Source organism: Pipistrellus hanaki (assembly GCF_964339955.1).
Source record: "Pipistrellus hanaki genome assembly, chromosome: 5".
Taxonomy (NCBI): domain Eukaryota; kingdom Metazoa; phylum Chordata; class Mammalia; order Chiroptera; family Vespertilionidae; genus Pipistrellus; species Pipistrellus hanaki.
In genome coordinates, this window is record NC_140507.1 from 86233835 (window position 1) to 86254072 (window position 20238).

The 20238-nt window shown below is 37.4% G+C and overlaps 1 protein-coding gene across 1 annotated transcript in view; it reads left to right on the forward strand.

Annotated features, from left to right (window-relative positions):
• Positions 1-20238, forward strand: part of ADAM7 (ADAM metallopeptidase domain 7) — a gene marked incomplete at both ends in the record, with an annotated part of 46907 nt that overhangs the window by 17309 nt on the left and 9360 nt on the right. Inside the window, 9 exon segments of the mRNA XM_084883875.1 lie at positions 2261-2332; positions 6154-6323; positions 9412-9496; positions 10903-11033; positions 12901-13075; positions 15679-15768; positions 16764-16959; positions 17357-17459; positions 18613-18799. Of these exon segments, the coding sequence (XP_084740001.1) occupies positions 2261-2332; positions 6154-6323; positions 9412-9496; positions 10903-11033; positions 12901-13075; positions 15679-15768; positions 16764-16959; positions 17357-17459; positions 18613-18799 (1209 nt within the window).

The following is a 20238-nucleotide window of genomic DNA, read 5'->3' on the forward strand; positions in this document are numbered from 1 at the left end:
TAAGAAAATTAAGAGAACCTTTGATCTTAATAATAATCTACACTACTAAAAGAGAAATATACAAATTGACCATCACTTTGAGATGCCCACTAGCCAATCAGGAGTGAGTATGCAAATTCATCTCATCGCCTCCATCAGACCGACAGCAGTTGCTGTGGTGACCCAGGAGCAGGCAAGTGTTGTCTATAGGCAACACCCAGTATTGCCTGCTTGGCAGTCACTATGGTGTGGAGCAGGCAGGCCCTACAGAGAGCAGAGAACCAAGGGGAGCAGGCCTAAGCCATCAGTAGGACATCCCATGAGGGCTCCCATATCGGAGAGGGTGCAGGTCAGACTGAGGGGCAACCCTCCTCTCATGCATTAATTTCTTGCACCAGGCCTCTAGTTTATTAATAAAGTCTAAGAGTTAGGGTATTTTGGTAATATAGAAGAGGGAAAACAAAGGCAGCTTTGGAAAACATGTTGAGGGTTTGACACATCTTGAAAGCAATATGATGAGTTTTAAGCAGCTAGGTAGAGTGAGGGTATGGATGTGTACACCCAGAGTTAGCAAGTTGAAAGAGAGAGCATAGCACAACTGTCTGATTCCAAGGAACACTAAACATTTAACAAAGGTTTGGAAATAAAAGTACAAAGATCCCATGTCCATCCCTCATTCTTTCCCCATGGGTGAAAATCAATGATAGATAAGTATTCTATTCCTGTAATCCCTAAGACAACTTCAGAATCTCTATTAACTATGTATACTAGGCCAGCCCTACCCATTCATTAATGGGAATCCTGGAGTGAAAACATTTGTTATTTAGAAGCTAAGGGGATGGTGGAAAAGAGAAACCTCTGCACAGTAAGATCCTAGAAATGTATAGAATAATGAAAACCAGGATGATAAGAAAAGTCTTGAAAGAGAAAATAGTCAATATTAAATATGAACAGGATGAACAGGAAGATGAGGGAAAAGTGTTCAATGGGTTGATCATTGAGAGGACATTTATCAAGAATAGTTTCAATGAAATGGTGATAGTCAAGCTAGTGAGTGGTGAGTTGAGGATTAGGTGGTAGATGGTAATCATAGAAATTCTAATGTTATATCATTGAGATATGTAGATTTTTATTATAACAGGACAGCAATGAAATGTTCACTAGAAGATCCTTGCAAGATTCAGAACAGGACATTTATTTTTATTTTCATTAGGTAAGAAGCTTGACCATTTCCATTGGTCCCCACAGAGTAACTTACATTATTGTTAAATATATTTGGTCAGGTCTACATTGATAATACTGAGAACAAGGTCCTGATGGCACAAATAGAGAATCCATTTGAAAGAAGACAACAAAAGTCAGAATAGGCGGTGATGGAAAGAGATATAACTTAGGGTGGTGAACACACAATACAGTGTACAGATGATGTGGAATTGTGCACCTGAAACCTATATAATTTTGTTAACCAGTGTGACCCAAATGAGTTTAATAAAAATAAAAAAATAATAAACTGACAGGGTCGTGGTTGGCAAACTGCAGCTTGCAAGCCACATGCGACCCTTTGTCCCTTGAGTGTGGCTCTTCCACAAAATACCACGGCCTGGGTGAGTTTACTTTGAAGAAGTGGCATTAGAAGAAGTTTAAGTTTAAAAATTTGGCTCTCAAAAGAAATTTCGATCGTTGTCCTGTTGATATTTGGCTCTGTTGACTAATGAGTTTGCCGACCACTGCACTAGAGGGAAAAAACTAAAGAATAGGCCAGGGTAGGAAAGTTGGTGTTTTCTTCCTAGTCTTATCCTGGAAAGAAGAGCAAGCGACAATTCTGTGTCCCTTTCCTCACAGCTCTGGCTCTAGGGTGACCCTTGATTGTGTGTTCCATAATTTGTGGTCACCATAGACACAGAAAGGCTGATAAAGTTGCTGTTTTCTTGCAACATAATGGTTGCTGCGGAGATTTAAAAAGTTTTGTTTCATCAGCATGATAAATATGAAATCTAAAAAAAAAACACTTTTGATTTGATAAATCATGTAAATGTAATATAATAAAATGTGAAAGGGGCAAAGCTATAAAAACATTTAAAGTAATTGCTACGTTGAAGCATGTCTTTTGAAAGTGCTACTTTCAAATTTTTGCTTACATTGTCAATATTTTTAGCTGACTGCAAGGAATGTAAATGATATTTTTTTTCTTTGAAATATCTGATAGTGTGTGAAATATTTTATTGAATTTGTATTAAACTCCTATTATTAACAGAGATTGGTCTGATGTTTATATTTGCAGTACCACAGGAATAACTATCCTCGCAATAAACTGAGGAACCGAATTTGGGGAATGATCAATTTTGTCAACATGGTAAGATTTTATACAGTTTAAATCAAGCTAAAAATTTCAAATGGAAAGAAATTTTTAGGATAGATACGGCTGAATTTCTGGGGTGGTTCTGAGACAGCCCAAAAGACAAAAATTCACTCAGTAGACTAATGAGTAAACATTGATTAAATTCACATCAATAAATGAACCAGAGGTCTGAGTTTTTTGTTTTCTAAATAAATGGCATTTATTAAATAAATATTTAAATAAATTTTAAATATTGGTCACTAATCACAAAATTATATAAAGTAATGTACAAAGATTTTAATACCCATCATTTATAAATCAAATCCACTATTGTAAATTATTGCTCCATGACCGTGCATAGCAAAAAGGTTTGCAAATTCATGTAATTTTCTATATTTTGACACAGATGTTAGAAAAAATATTTCAGCAAAATCTATAGTTAACCATAACCTTTGTTAAAAAGCAATACTGTAAATTGTACATATTTTTCTTATTCTACTCCTTCTAAGTCATTGAGCTCCATTACTAGAATAAAGAAGGCCCAAAGGAAGATGCTGTAATGAGTAGCCCCATCTAGGTCAGAAGTGATTCATTCACCAGTTGAAGGACATTTGATCAATTTTTAGTTTTTGCTATAATGAATAAGATTCCTTTCAACATTTGCATATAGATGTATGTGCAAACATAAATTTTTATTTTATTTTTGTAAATGACTAAGAAATAAGAATGCTGGGTCAAACAATAAGTATATGTACTTTAGCTAGTTCTTACAAATTTTGATGTTTTATTTTAAATTGTTGTTCAATTCAAATATACCCAATATCACTTATAATTTTCTATTTGATTCAATGGTTATATATGTGTGTCACTTAATTTCCAAATACTTGGCAATTTTTATACAACTTTATGTTAAATTTCTGCTTACCACATCCATACTTTCCATTAGAGATATAAATATAAATAATTATTATTTTATATTTCCTGTCAGATAACTTCAACATTTGGATTATCTCTGAGTCTAGTTTTGTTGACTCATCTCTCAAACAGTGGGCTGTTTTTCCTTGCTTTTTTATGTACTCTTTAATATTTTATTGGATACTGGACATTATGTATAGGATAGTAGGGACAGAGGAAATAGTATTTATCCCTTCTTTTGTGACTAGGCCATGACAAATGGGATTGAATCAATCTTACCAGCCATTACACTGGTTTGGGGTGTTTCTATTGCTATTGTTACTTATAGTGCGCCATGAGCTTCAGATCTCTGTAATGTTATCTTGTGCTTAGAGTCAGTCCTGGGTTATTCATTTCTGCTTCAATCTCAACTTCAACCTCAGGCATTTGTCCAGGGCTGATGCTCAAAGGAAGTTTTCTTTCACACAGATCTCTTCTTCAGTAGTAATCTGTTCTTGTGTTTTGCTCAGTAACTGCTGGCCTCGTTGTGGGACCAAAGTGTTTTCTGTTATCCTGATCAATCCTCGGTCTTAGGAAAGTCCTGCCCATGGGTCATTGGCTAGATATTTCTCCAAGTTCATGTCCTTCCTCCTTGGGTGGGAGCCCTTGAATAGTCTGGCCTCAGTATAGTTTCTTCACAGTTCTCTAGGGGTGGATGTTACTTTCCCCTTCTTTCAGCTTCAATAGGTCTTCACTTGAGTTCTGAGGGTGTAAAAGGAAAAGGTTGCTGAAGTTCGTATAGCAGCTTAAGGCTTTTGTTTCTCAAGAGAGGGGCTTGGGAGGTTTCAAAATGTTTCCAAGGCAACAGTTACACCCATTCTTCAGGCAAGGTTATCTCCAGTCTCCCACCGGCCCTCCATTGTGTTCTTGGGAAAGACATTACTTCGTAGTAATGTGCATGGGCATATTTCCTTGTGTCTGTGTCTCCCTGAGGGTCCTGTACTATTGTTCTATCCCACCCTTGTCTTTTAGCAATTCCTTAAAAATGCTTGGTGGATTCTTCTTTTCTCTCTGTTTGACAAGCAGCATCTCTTTTTCTCTCTTTCTGCCACTGGGAGATGCTCTTGTACAATTTCTCTTAGAAGGAGTCTGTATCTCCTTAGATTCCGGGCTGTTTGCCTAGTTACTTCAGCTCTCATGGTTTCAATAAAAAATAAAATTTTGTAGATTCTTTTTCTGTTGGTCATGATAGAAGCAGTGTTCTTTACAACTGTTAACATCTTAGATATGATGTTGGCTGTAGGTTTGTCATATAAGGCTTTTATTATATTAAGATATGAGCCCTCTATTCCCATTTTGCTGAGATGTTTTATAAAGAAAGGGTATTGGATTTGGTCAAATTCTTTTTCTGCATCAATTGATATGATCATGTGGTTTTTGTCTTTCAATTTTTTTTATGTGATGTGTCATGTTTATTGATTTGCATATATTGTACCAGCCTTGCATCCTCAGAATAAATCCCACCTGGTTATGATGCATGTTCTTTTTAATGTATTGTTGGATGCAATTTTCTAGTATTTTGATGTAGATTTTAGCATATATGTTCATCAGGAGTATTGGCCTATAATTCTTTCTTTGTAGCATCTTTGTCTTATTTTGGGATTAAGGTAATGCTGGATTCATAGTAAAAGCTTGGAAGTGCTCCTTCTTCTTGAATTTTTTGAAATAATCTGAGGAGGGTAGATTTTAATTCTTTAAATGTTTGATAAAACTGTCCTATGAATCTGTCCAGACCAGGCCTTTTGTTTCTGGGATTTTTATTTCATTTTATTACTGCTTCAATTTCCTCAGTTGTTATTGACCTATTCAGATTTTCTGATTCTTCTTGATTGCATTTTGGAATATTGTATTTTTCTAGGAATATGTCCATTTCATCCAGGTTGTTCAGTTTGTTGGATTAGAGCTGTTCATAGTTTTTGTTTTGTTTTATTTTGTTTTGTTTTGTTTTTATAATCCTTTGCATTTCTGTGGGGTCAGTTGACACTTCACTTCTTTCATTTCTGATTTTGTTTATTTGGGTCCTCTCTCTTTGCTTCTTGGTAAGCCTGGCTAGAGGGTCATCAATCTTATTTATCCTTTCAAAGATTCAGCTCTTGGTTCTAATGGTGTTTTGTATATATATATTTTTTGTCTCTATGTCATTTATTCCTGCTCTGATCTTTATTATCTCCTTCCATCTACTTACTCTGGGCTTTTCTTGTTGCTCTCTTTCTAACTCATTAAGTTGTAGGGTTAGATTATTTATTACCTTTATTTATTTATTTTTTTATTTATTTATTTTGAGGTAGGCCTGTAATGCTATGAACTTCCCTCTCAGGGCTGCTTTTACTGTGTCCCATAGATTTTTGGATTGTTGGTTTTTATTGCTTTGAGTCTTACACATTTATTGCTATGAGTTTTAATCCCTTCTCCCATGGATATGGTCCCTCCTTTGTCTGCTTCAGATGTTCAGGGTTGACAGGGTTACATGCAGAGTTCCTCTGGTGTGGAACTCCTTATGAGGGCCCAGCATCTTCAGCCTGAAATTTGCTACATGGCCCTGCTACTTGCAGTAGGATGGCAACCTCAGACCCTCTGGCTGGATACTTGCAGTGTAGTCCTTTGATCCTTGGCTGGGATCACCAGGTTGGACCAGCAGGACACTCCCTAGGCCCAGGGTTGGGGTGGTCACAGGGTGTCTCTGTGTTGCTATGGCAGCCCTGTCAGCATGGGATTCTGGGAGGCTGGGTCCAGGCACATGGATGAGAACTTCAAGGTGTGGGAGGTCTCTCTGGCATGCACTCACTGCAAAAGTTTCTTTTTTTTATGTAAAAGAATATGCTAATGGCAAGGATCTTTCTGCAAATTGACTTTGTGAAATATTTTTTTTTAATTTTAAACAGATTTATAAAACTTTCGACATTCATGTTACATTGGTTGGCCTTGAGATGTGGACAAGTGGAGATAAAATAAAAGTTGATTCCAATATAGAAATGACTTTATTACGTTTTTCAGCTTGGCAACAGGCAATCCTTAAAAAGAAGAAGAATTATGATCATGTTTTGTTACTCAGGTATGTAAATGCTCTACTTCCCTTCATACCTTAGGAGGTTTATAAAAAAAAAAAAAAAGAAAACAAAACAAATAAAAACAAAATATTTTTAAGGCAATTGACATTTTTGGATAGTTCACAGGGACAGAATGTTATGTCTAGCTATATAGAAAAATTTCATATGAACTTTTTAAGAATTTCCTTCCTAATAGTGGTGAACACTAGAAAGGAAAATTTAATATATTCATATTCCTGGGCAGGGTTGAGAAATGTTGTTACGTAAGTAAAGCAATTTCAGAATCCATTTACTTTACCTATCTGCTTTCAACTCTCACTCCTTCAGCTTTCCACACCATACTATTCTAACACTCCCCAAAAATCAACTTTTTCTAAGAAAACGCCTTATACTCTGAACATTTCCCCTCAACAATGGGTGCTCATCCAGTGACTAGTGTTTCAAGAGCATCTTCTCTATCATTCAAAATTTCAGAAAACTAATGTGATAAATTAAAACTTCCATAACCCTAAAATTCCTAAGAAAAAGTCTGAATTTATCTGGAATACTAAGGTAATTAATTCTTTAAAATAGGGGCCATTTTAAAATCATTTCTGTTATTCAAAATACCTGAGCACAGCACTCAGCCAGTAGAGAAATGGTAAATAATTGTGAAGCTGAAGTGACTTCAACCTTATGTTTCACATACCCTGATATAGTAAAGAATGTTAATTTATGGAAGAACAAGTTTGGAGCATTGGAGTCTTTTAGCATCTCTCCTGATTCCCTTAAAGCTGCTGTAAGAGATGGGTACCCACTTTACCTACTTCATCTACCTATAATAGCAGTGTTTCTCCTAAAGTCTGCAAACACAGCCTGCAAATGTGCTTTTTGACCATTATCAAAATGTTAACTTTTAGTCTGACCTCAGAACTGTGAAGCTTCCAAAGCCTCTAGTCAGAGGTCAGCTCCAGCCCTTCGTTAGAATAATGAGAGTGAGCCAGACCTCTAGTGTAATATCATTTCTGATTTCCATACAGGGATGGCCCAGAGCACATATTTCCAGGGGAAACATGTACCTGGCTTGGGCTTGGATATTCATGAACTAGTATAATTCAAAAATATGGGTAGTGAAGCAAAATATCATCATAACTTCTGTAGTGGCAAGATTAGCCCCTTTGCCTAATCCTTAGACATGTGTTAAAATAATTAATCAATTAATTTAAGAACATTTAAATAGGTATAAGTGGGAAATCTTTTACTTCCATGAGTGTCTCTTACTCTGAGAGGTAACTTCTCTCCCTAATAGTATGTCTACAGATAGAGAACTGATGTGAAGGGGAGTGATATTAATGACTAACTGGGCACTATGTTTGGGATTTCTCAGATGTTCAGTTTCTTATATATCTTCCCTTCTCTATTCACAAAGATCTAGAAGTGATGAGGCCCTATATATGGCATTGTCATGGTGTGACTTTTGGTTTTAAGTGTTTATGAGCAGACAGAATCTGGACCCTGCTTTCTAAGGTGCTTCATCTCCACAGGTGGTATTCTCCCAAGAAATTCAGAGTCTAGAATTCCATGTTCCTTCAAGATGTATAGTCAAATACTAAGTCTTTAAAATAGAGGCATGGGGACATTTAAATCATAAGGAAAGAAAAAGAGAACATCTTCATATATACATATACATATACATATACATATACATACACACACACACACATATATACATATCCTGTATAATAAAAGCCTAATGTGCTAAGTGTCTGATCATCCATTCAGCCAATTAAAGCATAATATGCTAATGATATGCTAAGGCCGCTCAACCACTCACTGTGACATGCACTGACCACCAGGGGGCAGATCCTCTGACTGGTAGGTTAGCTTGCTGCTGGGATCCGGCCAATTGGGACTTAGCGAGAATAGCCAGACACCCTCTGGAACCCTCTTGCAGTCCCTCTCCAGCTGGCCAATCTCCTGAGTCCCTCTCCAGCCCTGATCGTGCACTAGTGAGGCCCCTCGGCCTGGCCTGAACCCTCTTGCAATCTGGGACCCCTAGGGAGATGTCCAAGAGCCAATTTCAGCCCCACAGGAGGATTGATTGCTATGATGTGCACTGACCACCAGGGGGCAGATGCTCAACACAGGAGGTGCCTCCTGGTGCTCAGTGCACTCCTGCAGGGTAGCATTGCTCAGCCAGAAGCCGGGTTCATGGCTGGTGAGCACAGCGGTGGTGGTGGGAGTCTCGCCTGCCTCTGTGGCAGTGCTAAGGATGTCCGACTGAAGGCTTTCAGTCCTGGACAGCGAGAGGGCACAGGCCTTCCAGCCATGATAGCTCTCTTTAAGGTGTTCCAACTCCAAATGTTTTTCTTGAAAGCATTTACATTCATTTGATATACACATCTACATCTGTCTTTTTAGTTAATCTAGGGATAGTTCTGTTTTCACATGATACTCTTTTAAATCTTTGATCATAGCTATAAAATTCTCTGCAATTTTTTATGGCTGATTCAACATTTTTTAAAATTTTCAACCACAACCAATTAATCATGCATTGAGTCCATTCACTATGTTATATTTTCTAAACCTTTTTTAAAATATAGGTTTTTATTGATTTCGGTGAGGAAGAGAGAGATAGAAACATCAATGATGAGAGAGAATCATTGATCGGCTGCCTCCTGCATGCATACCCCACACTGGGGATTGAGCCTGACAAGGAATTGAAATGTGATGCTCAACCATTGACCAACACTGGCCGGGCTCTAAACATTTTAATTTTTTAAAATTTTTTATTTTATTTTATTTTATTTTTTATCCAGAGCTGAATGCAGGGTAAACTGAAGTCAAGTAAAATGGGACTCTACCATTGTTATTAAAAAAAATATTTTATATGATTTCAACTAAATATTGCTTGATTTTTCAATGCATCTAATATACCATAGTTTTAAAATGAGCTAATGTCAACTGAAGTCATCCTTAACTCCAGGAAAAAGAAAAGACACTCTTATGTGCAAAGGCACTAGTAGTGTGGGAGTTCACTGCAGTTCAATGTACAGTACGTATTAATTAAACTACGATCTCAGATTGAAGAGTGTATTTTCATTTTGTTTATAGTGGGAAGTGGCTTTATACCAATGCACAAGGAATTTCTTATCCAGGGGGTATGTGCCTGCCCAATTATTCCTGCAGTGTCGTTAAGGTGGGCTGTGTTTATTTATGTTATACTACTTAATAAAATGTTTGAATTAAATTTCTGAAATATTCTGTGTAAAAGGGACTATTTCTTCATATATATTCCCACCAACTCATGATCAAACTTCCATGTTGCTTTTATTAGATGAGAAAGGAAATATTTTATTTAAAAAACTATAGATGAATAATAAAGGTAAATCAGTGTTCACAGTTTAAGATAACATCATATACAAATTAACATGCAAAGATTTAAAAAGTTATTTTGCATATTAAGTATAGTTATGCACAGGACATATAAAGTCCATTAAACTCGACTGATTTAGCAAGTGAGGATAATTGTTCTTGTGCTGAAAAGAAATTGCATAGATCATATAAAATATCATATTAAGGCAGACTTATTATTTGTTTTCCAAAAGCATAAGACCTTCACACTGCTGACTCTGATTCTTGTTTATCTGATCTTTCTCAAGTCACTAAGCTTCTAGTTAGTACTGTTGAAGTAACCATATTTAACAAATTTTTGAAAACATCAAGACTTGAATTACATTTTTTAGTGCCTACCTACTGATTGCAATGCTCCTCCAGTCTTGTTAAGATGTTAAAATAAAACGCTAGAACTTATTAAAATGAATTCATGAACTATGTATTGTATGATTATGTGTTTTCCTATGGAGTTTTAATAACTTAAATGTTGCATAAAGAGTCAACCTAATCTAATATAGGCAGCCACCACTCAAATTGTGATATTATAACCTAGAGTAAGTACATTTTAAACTTAAATGAGCAAGATGAAATTACCAAGATAGTGGCATTTTACTTCTACAGTAACCTGACATTCCATCCCCTTTGGAAATTCATATTTTTAAAGATAATATAAAGATTAGAATGTTAAATACAATGCAAACAGGTAACAATCATTTTTATGTTGGATTTTGCCGTACTGACCTCCTGCTTTTCTTCAAGCAGGAACTGCATTCTCATGAGTGCATAACCATTTTGTGCAATGTGAGGCTGCACATTGAAAGCATGAACCACGCACGTTTTTTATTTTTACCCCCTTTGATTATCTGTATATGGATGGTAGTAATGTTTATTTTTTGGGGAAAAGCATTAGTAAATCGTTTTTAGCTATTTGTAAGCATGTGTCTGTATAACTCCAACAATGACAATTATTATACCACAAAAAGGAATTTCAGAATGGTAGATTTAGAGACACTCAAAACATCATTTGTCCAACCTCATTCTATAACTAAAGAAACTGAGGGACAGAAGAGGGAGGTAAGTCCAGGGCCTCTCTAATAAGTATTAGTTAACCAGAAGCTAGAAAACAGGTTTCAACCATTAGTTCAAAGCACTATTTACCACAGTGCGCTCCTGTAGAAATTGCTAATGCACATCTCCCTTTGGCCTCAGGATCTTCTACCAGACCTTAATGTGATTGCAAGCCGAATGGCCCATCATCTGGGGCATAGCCTTGGGATGCATCATGACGATTCCCCATGTACCTGCACTCAGGAAAGATGTGTGATGGATAGAGGTGGAAGGTAAGGCTCAAATGATATAGAGAACACATTTAAATATGTTGGGAGTGACTTTTGATTCAAATTCCATATTGTAGGGGTATATTGTGATTATATGGAATTTTCCTAGTATACTCCAGAAGGTCTATTACAAAAGCAGTTCCAGTAAGGTGCTTCCATCAGGGAGCTAAATCATACCCATTGGTAGTGTATCTCCTAGTGATGTAATAAGAGAAATTCTAAAACTCCATCTGAGCACATCGTAAAAGCACATGACAATCAATTATTTAGTTACTATAACAAGCTGTTCAGGAGAGGAACATACTCCACATGCCTTGGTTTATCATCTTTCTCAGCAAAGCCTTCGTAGCTACCAGATCCAATTTTTCAATCCTGTCCACTCACACATATACTCTAACAGTATGCACACCCCCAGTCCTTGCTTTAACCCTCCCTTGAGTACTAAGAACTATTAATGCATTCTACATTTTACATATTTAGTTATTTCCCTTCTCCATTGGAATCCATGTTTCATGGGTCAGGGTTCTTTTTTTGTTTTGTTTTGGTTTTTCTATGTTCTTTGTTATAGAGCCCTGACTAGAAAAGTCCCAGACACATACAAGGCACTCCCCAGATACAGAATGAGAGGATGCCCAGCTTCCTCTCAGCCTTGAACTAGCTGCAGTCAGGCCCCAAGCCTTGCACATCTCTGAACTCTCACAGTAGGTGCATGTAGTGCGTTGTATAAAGTAAGAAAAATATTACTTGATGGTAACCAGTGCTCTATATATTGATTAAATGGAGGAAAGTAGCCAAAGCACCCAAGCACAGTGACTTCATAAAGGAAGAATTCAATAACTGATATCTAATTTTATATGGTTATCCACATAATGAGCCATTTATTTTCAGGGCCCCACCATCCTTATCTAATTATCTAATGTATTCAGGACTCTAAATGTCCTTCTGTATTTGATCTATGTGTCAATAAGAATAGAAAGGAGTCAAAATAAAAAGAAAATAGGAGGGAGGTCAATTTCAGTTTTTTTAAACTATATCCCATTCCTAAGATGTGTTAGATATTATTAAATGAATAGTTTGTTTCAACAAATGTTAGTAGACAACTACTCTGTTCCAGAGTGCTTTTCTTTTTCTGTTTTTTTTTTAAATGTATTTTTGTTAATTCTCACCTGAGGATATTTTTCCATTGATTTTTAGAGAGATTTTTAGAATGTGTCTCTCTCATATCCATGTTTCTTTCTTTCTGTCTGTCCCTCTTCAAAGTAAAGGGAGAGACAGAAAGAGAGAAACATTGATATGAGACACACTGATTGGTTGCCCCTTGCATGTGCCCCAACCAGGTCTGGGGATCAAGCCTGCAATTGAGGTATGTACCCTTGACAGGAATCAAACCCGTGATTCTTCAGTCCAAGGGCCAACACTCTATCCACTGAGCCAAACAGGCTAGGGCAACTGGTGCTTTTCTTTAAAAAATTTTTTTGAATGTGTAACACAGTCTTTGCATTGAGAAGCTGTGATTTTACATGAATGGTAACCAAGTATATAGATTATTTCAAGAAAAAATAAAAAGTGGTACTGGAGCAGAAAGCAAGGACCATCAGCTTAAACCAAGGTTCACAAAGGATTTCCTGGAGCAGATAAGGTCTACACATTTTCACCATAATAGTATTTGTTGGCTGTGTTTCAGTAAGACATTTTATATAATGAATAGTCCAGTCACTGCTGTAACAGAAAGACAAGAGTAGGGAAAATAAATAGACTTTTAGAGTTTAGTATTTATATTTTTTTCTTTCTAAATTATTTATAAAATTTTCACAGTGATTCTACCAGTATGCAATGATATGATTAATCTTTGCTTTTAACTTATCTCTAGCATTCCTGCACTAAAATTCAGTAAATGCAACAGAATACAGTATGAGAAATTCCTGCAGGAGTATAAGCCAGCATGCATGTTTAATGTTCCATTTACTGATCACTCAAATGATTCTCCATCTTGTGGAAATAAGAACTTGGATGAGGGAGAAGAATGTGACTGTGGCTCTGCTCAGGTATTTGCAAATGATGTCTTTTATTTTCTTTTTAATATATTCTTATTAATTTCAGAGAGGAAGAAAGAGGGAGAGAATGAGATAGAAACATCAATGATGAGGGACTCATTGATAGGCTGCCTCCTGCATGCCCCCACTGAGGACTGAGCCCACAACCTGCGCATGTGCCCTTGACCAGAATCAAACCAGGACCCTTCAGTCCATAGGCCGGCTTTCTATCCACTGAGACAAACTGGCCAGGGCACATCTTTAAAGTACAAAGTTTGTGCTCAGCTAGACCCTAGGCAGGGATGTAACCATTAATCATCCATAATATTCCTTATAAAGCTTTTAAAACTGTGCTTCTTTTTTTTTTTTTTTTTTTTTTTTTTTTTTTTTTTTTACTTATTAGGAAATAGGCTGTTGGTGCAGCCTTATCAAAGGCTTCTTACTGAGTAATAAATTGTGTATAATGATCTTGCTGGAGGTCCAGTCCATCACAATTGCTGCTTTATATATTAACTAGAGGCCCGATGCATGAAATTTGTGTCAGAGCAGGCCTTCCTGCCTCAGGCGGCCAGCACCAGCCTCCCTCTGGCACCTGGGACCCGGGCTTCCCTCCTGCCCCGGCTTCATCTGGAAGGACATCCGGAATGATGCCCTGTCTAATTAGCATATTACTCTTTTATTATTTTTTAAATATATTTTATTGATTTTTTTTTACAGAGGGATAGAGAGTTAGAAACATTGATGAGAGAGAAAAACATCGATCAGCTGCCTCTTGCACACCCCCTACTGGAGACGTGCCCACAACCAAGGTACATGCTCTTGACCGGAATCGAACATGGGACCTTTCAGTCCGCAGGTCGATGCTCTATCCACTGAGCCAAACCGGTTTTGGCTACCCTTTTATTATTATAGATGGACTCTATAAGTAGGGCCCATTTGTGTCATTTCTGGCCTCTCATGCACAGTAGAAATTCCCTCTACAAAATCCTTCACAGTCTGTCCTGTTTTACTCTGGAAATTATGAGGCTAGCTATAGCCTGGTTTGACAGCTCATGTTATTAAAAAAAACTGTCTTATAATTGAGCGGGAAACTTATAACCTTTCACATATTTATTGCAGTCTTGGTCTCTGAAAGTTAGAATAATCCTTTGAGGCAAATTTTAAAGTAACTCTTCATCTGCTTTTCTTCAACGTAGAAGTTATTTATTTCAAGAAACTGTCTTAGACAATTTCTTCTCAAATTACCACGTTCAGATGCATCAGCTGGAGATGTTGATAAAATGTGATTTTTTTTTATTCAATTGGTCTGGAGTGGGGCTGAGATATTTCATTCCTACCAACTTGAAAAATTATACTGATGCTGCAGGTCCAAATACCTCATTCTGAGAATGTGCATCAGAGACATGGCACAATTCCAAAAAGTAAGAAACCCACACCTGAAACCTATATGATATGTTGACCAATGTCACCCCAATAAATTTAATTAAAAAAACGTCTAGTAGGATGGCAATTAAGGAATTCCACAATCAGAGTGGGAATAGTGACATGTCCAGAGGTTACAAAACATGAAGACTTCAAATGCCTTTCATGAAATGGACAGAGGCTTAATTTTGAAATTGATGCCTCTGCCCATGCAGATACTTTGTCATGGTTCACTTTCACCCTCACATAGGAAGTAACTTACATGACCGGATGCAGACAGTTTTGTTTGCAGTTTAAATTAGGAGCAGATAGAGCCTATGTGTCCAGCTTGCTGTTATTATTTAACTAGGAGCCCAGCACACGATTTGAAATCGCAAAGCACAGCCCACCCTCAAGTCACTGGTCTGGCTCTGCCTTGCTCCCCAGGCCCCACAGCAGCTGCTGCCAGTCTGGCCCTGCCTCTCTCTCTCGGGCCCTTGAAGCAGTCACAGTGGCTGCTGATCAGGCCCTGCCCCAGTGCAGGCACGGAGGCCCCTGCCTCCCCCCTCCCAACATCGTGTGTGTAGCCTCCTTACAGCGTACTGGTTAATTAGCACATTTCTCTAAAAAAAAAAATATATATATATATATATATATATATATATATATATATATATGTATATATATATATATATATATATATATATATATATATATTAAATGCATTTAAAAATAAATGTCAGCCTGAAATACTTGGGTTCTTAAGGAAAATGTGAAATCAGATCTTCAGAAGTTGTATGATCTCACATCAAACCTTTAGAATAGAGAAGCAGCAAGACCCTCCTGGAGGACAGTCATCAGGAGAATGGGAGGTCATGAACTTTGGGATACTGAGCAACCTGGTGGGAAGGAAACCAAGAAAAAGTCTCCAACACCAATGGCAAGCAGTAGTCTTTATAGCAGTTTGGCAAAAGTAGGTTTACAGTAGTGAGTATACAAAACGAGTTTATTCTTGTATTCTTATTTATTATCGCATTACTGTAAACCTACTTCTGCGCCACCTTGTATAGCTGTCATAGCTAAGGACCAGGCCTTTGTAATTTAACTCTGACAAACAAGTGATGCTAAATTACCCAGAAGCACAGCTAATTAACTCTTCAAACAGGAGCCAAACTGCAATCCAATTCCTGATTTTAATTTTTGGTTATTGCCAGGAGTGCACTAATCCCTGCTGCGATGCCGACAAATGTCTGCTGAAGCCAGGATTTACTTGTGCGGAAGGAGAATGCTGTGAATCTTGTCAAGTAAGATCCTTTGTTAGCACCAGATTTCTCTGTCTTTAGTTGATTAAGTGAGCAGAGGACCAAAGTGCTGTCTGACCATTAAAATCCTAGGCCACTAATCCCAGACTGGGGCTCAGCTTCTTTGTACACAATAGCACCCTCCTGAGGTGCTCTGACTTCTGAGCACTGCACAGTGTTTTGGTCTGGGAAATGGAGAAGTGGGTATACAGTGCTTGGTGTTTCAGAAATGGAGTTACATGGCTAACGATACTCTTGCTTCTTTGTAAGTAATTACCAAACTATTCAACCTCAGGTTGGGGTGGGGGTGTGGATTGGCATCCCAACAAGAGTGAACAAAGAGGGGAAAGGATTATGCTGGAATTGAAGATGTGTTTCTAGGCAAAATAACCAGAAATCCCAATGACTCTGTGCAAGCATTTATTGACACCTCTTTTACCCAACTGGATTGTGAAATCACAAGGGAAGCATATCTTAGTCATCTTGAAATAGTTTCAGAACTCACACAATTAAATGCAGATTGAATGGCTGAATGAGAGAATATGTCCACGCAGTGCCCTCCAATGAGAGTCAGGGGATGGTTCTACTTTATGGGAGAAATCTGATTTCTTGGGAATGGAGATTCCTCCTCATAGGCAGGGGCTTCCAGGTGTGTGTGTGTGTGTGTGATGGTAGTGGTTGGGGGAGGGGAGAAGTTCAGGGGCAAGGAGTGAAGAAGACAAGATGAACAGAACATTTATTCATTTCTCAATTCATGCCCATCCCAACTCTGCCCAATGCTGTTCTAATACCAAATTTCAAAAAACACCAACTTGTCATTGCTTAAATTAATCAAAGCCAAAGCATTTACAAATGATAACTCTCCGTGGAATGGAAAAGGAAGGTATGATTCAGTCCTAAAAACTTTTCAAGATAAACAGGTCAACCTTCCTCCTACTGACTGAACCTTACCTAACTAAATGTGTCGAAGATTTAATCAGTTTGTTTTTCTTCCACAGATGAAAAAAGCCGGGTCTGTATGCAGACCAGCAAAAGATGAATGTGATTATCCTGAAGCGTGTACGGGCCACTCCTCTGGGTGTCCCAAGGACCAATTCCAACCAAATGGAACTCCTTGCAAGAATGCAAAAGGCTATTGCTTCATGGGGAGATGTCCCACCCGGGATGACCAGTGCTCCCAACTGTTTGATCATGGTGAGACAATTACAGTGATAATGCTAATAGCTACTATTCCTCTGCTGTTGCTCTACACAGGGGGAAAGATGGGAAATAATGCCATGTGTGGAATTTTTTAAAGATATTATCTAGCACCTCTTTATATATTATATTTAATATTAATTGATATTACCTCTAATATTAATTGACTGTATCATCAGTATGTGGGTTAAAGTATGTTTATTACTTTTTATATCCATATTAAGTATCATCCTGAGGGAATAGAATAATCTTTAAATTACTTATTTATTCCATTCTGCTTCACCATCACATAATATTGAAATGTCAATTACATCAGAAAAAAATAAAGTATTTTATAATTAACAATATTCATGCTTTCATTGTTTTACTTTTATTACATCATTTTGCATTCCAGAAGCAAAAGGAAGCCCTGATCTCTGCTACATCATGAATAAAAAGGGAGATAAATTCGGATACTGCAAAAGCCAGAAAAGCAAATTAATTCCCTGTGAAGACAAGTAAGTGCCTTGGGAAGAAGAATTAGTGCCTCCAAGAGGCTTTTGGCAGATCAGAGCGGCTCTTGTTCTGGCAGCTGTTAACTTCTTTTTGCCGCGGTGAATGGGATGAGGGAAGTGGAAAGAGGGAGCACGCATCCCTGACAGTGTCAGCTGGCATGTATGTGCTGTATGTATTTGCTGGAGGTCACAGACTATAAGGAGGGAAGATAGGAAAGATGTTATATTCTTCAGAGGGAAAGGGAGGAATAAAAAAAAAGAGAAAGGAGCAAGTAGGAGGAAGAGGAAAGGTAAAAGGAGGAAGAGAGAAGGAAAGAATGAAGCCCTAACAAGGAAAGTAGAAGCTGACATTGGAAGAGAAATGGAAGAGTTGGAAATTAGATCTGATTTTTAAGAGCATGAGCTGAGTCTATGCTTGTTGGTGATACTTGGCAGGGCTTTGCATCATGGAACAGGATTTGGCCTGAAAACAACATCAGGTGAAAATGGACAGTTATTGAACTTTCTTTTTCTTCCAATTACTTCCTAATCCTCAAAATGGAGATTATAATAATCACATATCATGGGTTTATTGTGCTCTATGCAAGGGAGAATAAGAAAGAAATATTAGCCTCCTGATTCAAGTTATGCTAATTCAAATTACTAATTAAAATATTCTTCTGGCCCTAACTCAGTGGTTCAGCTCAGTGGATAGAGCGTCGGCCTGTGGACTGAAGGGTCCCAGGTTCGATTCTGGTCAAGGGTATGTAACCTTGGTTGCAGGCAAATACCCAGTAGGGGGTGTGAAGGATGCAACTGATCAATGTTTCTCTTTCTCATTGATGTTTCTAACTCTCTATTCCTCTGCCTTCCTCTCTGTAAAAAATCAATAAAATATATTTTAAAAAAATACTCTTCTGTAAGCTTAAGCTAATATAGATGTGTGAGAGCCACAAAGATATCAGAAAGAAATATGATCAATTTATATCTTTGCCTATTCATCTCAGTTCCCTGGGTCAGGACTGGACTACACCACAACCTACCCTGCTCCTGGCCCTTCCGCAGCCGGCTGGCAAGCCAGGGCCTAGAAAGCAGGGACCAGGCCACCTCAGGGCAAGCTTAGTGTCCGAAGTTCTATCCTGGTCCCAAGACTGAGAATACTGTCCCTTTCCTCCAGAGATATCAAATGTGGAAAGATATTCTGCACCGGAGGGCAGCACTCATCTTTCCTCGGAGAAGAAAAGATCTATCATATGAAGGCTCCAAAGCAGAATATCACCGCAGACTGCAAAACCTTATATTATTACCACAATCCTAGAGATTTGGGGCTGGTTGCTCCTGGAACAAAATGTGGAGATGAAATGGTAAGATGAAAACTGTTCGTTTGATTAAATCTTCTTGGCTCAGCCACTGTAAAACATCTTTGGATTCTAGAATTGGGTCCAGAGGGCCTATATAAGAGGAAGCAGAGGGAAAAATTGGTAATTTTTATATTGAGCAGAGTAGCAATGACATTTTCACAAATATTCATTTTATTTCAGCTTTATTATACCAAATGATGTGTAAATATTATAAATGTGCTTAATTTGTACCGTACAGAGAAACTGAATAAAATTATAGACATAATTTTTAAATTAATTTGGATTTGAAGCAGCCATACATTTTTCATTTTTTTATTCATTGGGCCATATTTACTGGGCACATACTCTGGTGCCAGAGACTGTGCTGGACACAGATAATGCAAAGAGGAGCGTACTATATTATTACGACCCAACCCAAAGGCTTTCAAAGCGGTGTGACCAATGGACATTTGAGGCCCAAAGACCCACTTCCCTTATAGAACATGGAATGACTTCTTACAATGAGTGACATTTCAGCTTTGACTTGATGAACAACATTTTCCAACACACAGAAAATGAGCAACAACTTTTTATGAATAGATACCTACATAATGTTTATGGCATGATCAGATAACTGATCATTTCAGTGTGGCTTTGGATGAACTGGAATAAAATTAAATTGCACAGGTAGAATGAGGCCAGATTAGAAAGGGCTTATGACTGCAAGTTAAAACTTAAGAATGCATACTAAAAACAACAACCAACTCACCCAGGTTTATAAACACAAGCATGTATTAAAAGCATATAAGAATTTATTTTTTTAAATTAGCTCTTTTGAAATTGAGTACTTTCTGTGGTATGGCTTCCCTTCGCTATGCAAAAATCCACAAACATTCCCTTCATGTAATGTATTAGAGAGCTGAATTAGAAAACAAAAACTCAGAATATAAAAAAGGATTGGAGTTAAAAACAACAACAACACACAAACATAATAAAGACCAAATAATTAACTATATCGTTTCCCATTAAAATGACTAAATAAATATCAAAATGAGCCAGTTCCTGAACCAATTCCTAATGAGAGAATCCTTGTGTGGTAAATGCCAGTCTGTAGAGGTATCACAAAGACACTGGGAACAGGATTTTTCATTTTATTTTTATAATAAAATACTATTTTTAGACATATAGAATTTAAAATGCATAGAAATTCTAGTTTCTCATAGTAACTATTTTTTATTTTATTTTATATTAGTTTCAAGTGTATAACATAGTGGTTAGACAGTCATATATACTTTGTAAAGTGTGCCCCTGATATTGCCAGTACTTAACTGGCACTATACATAGTTATTACAAGATTATTAACTACTAGAGGCCTAGTACATGAATTTGTGCACAGGTGGAGTCCATATGCCTGGCTGTCAATCTGAGCTGACTAGGGCCAACTCACCCTGTCTGGTCCAGGG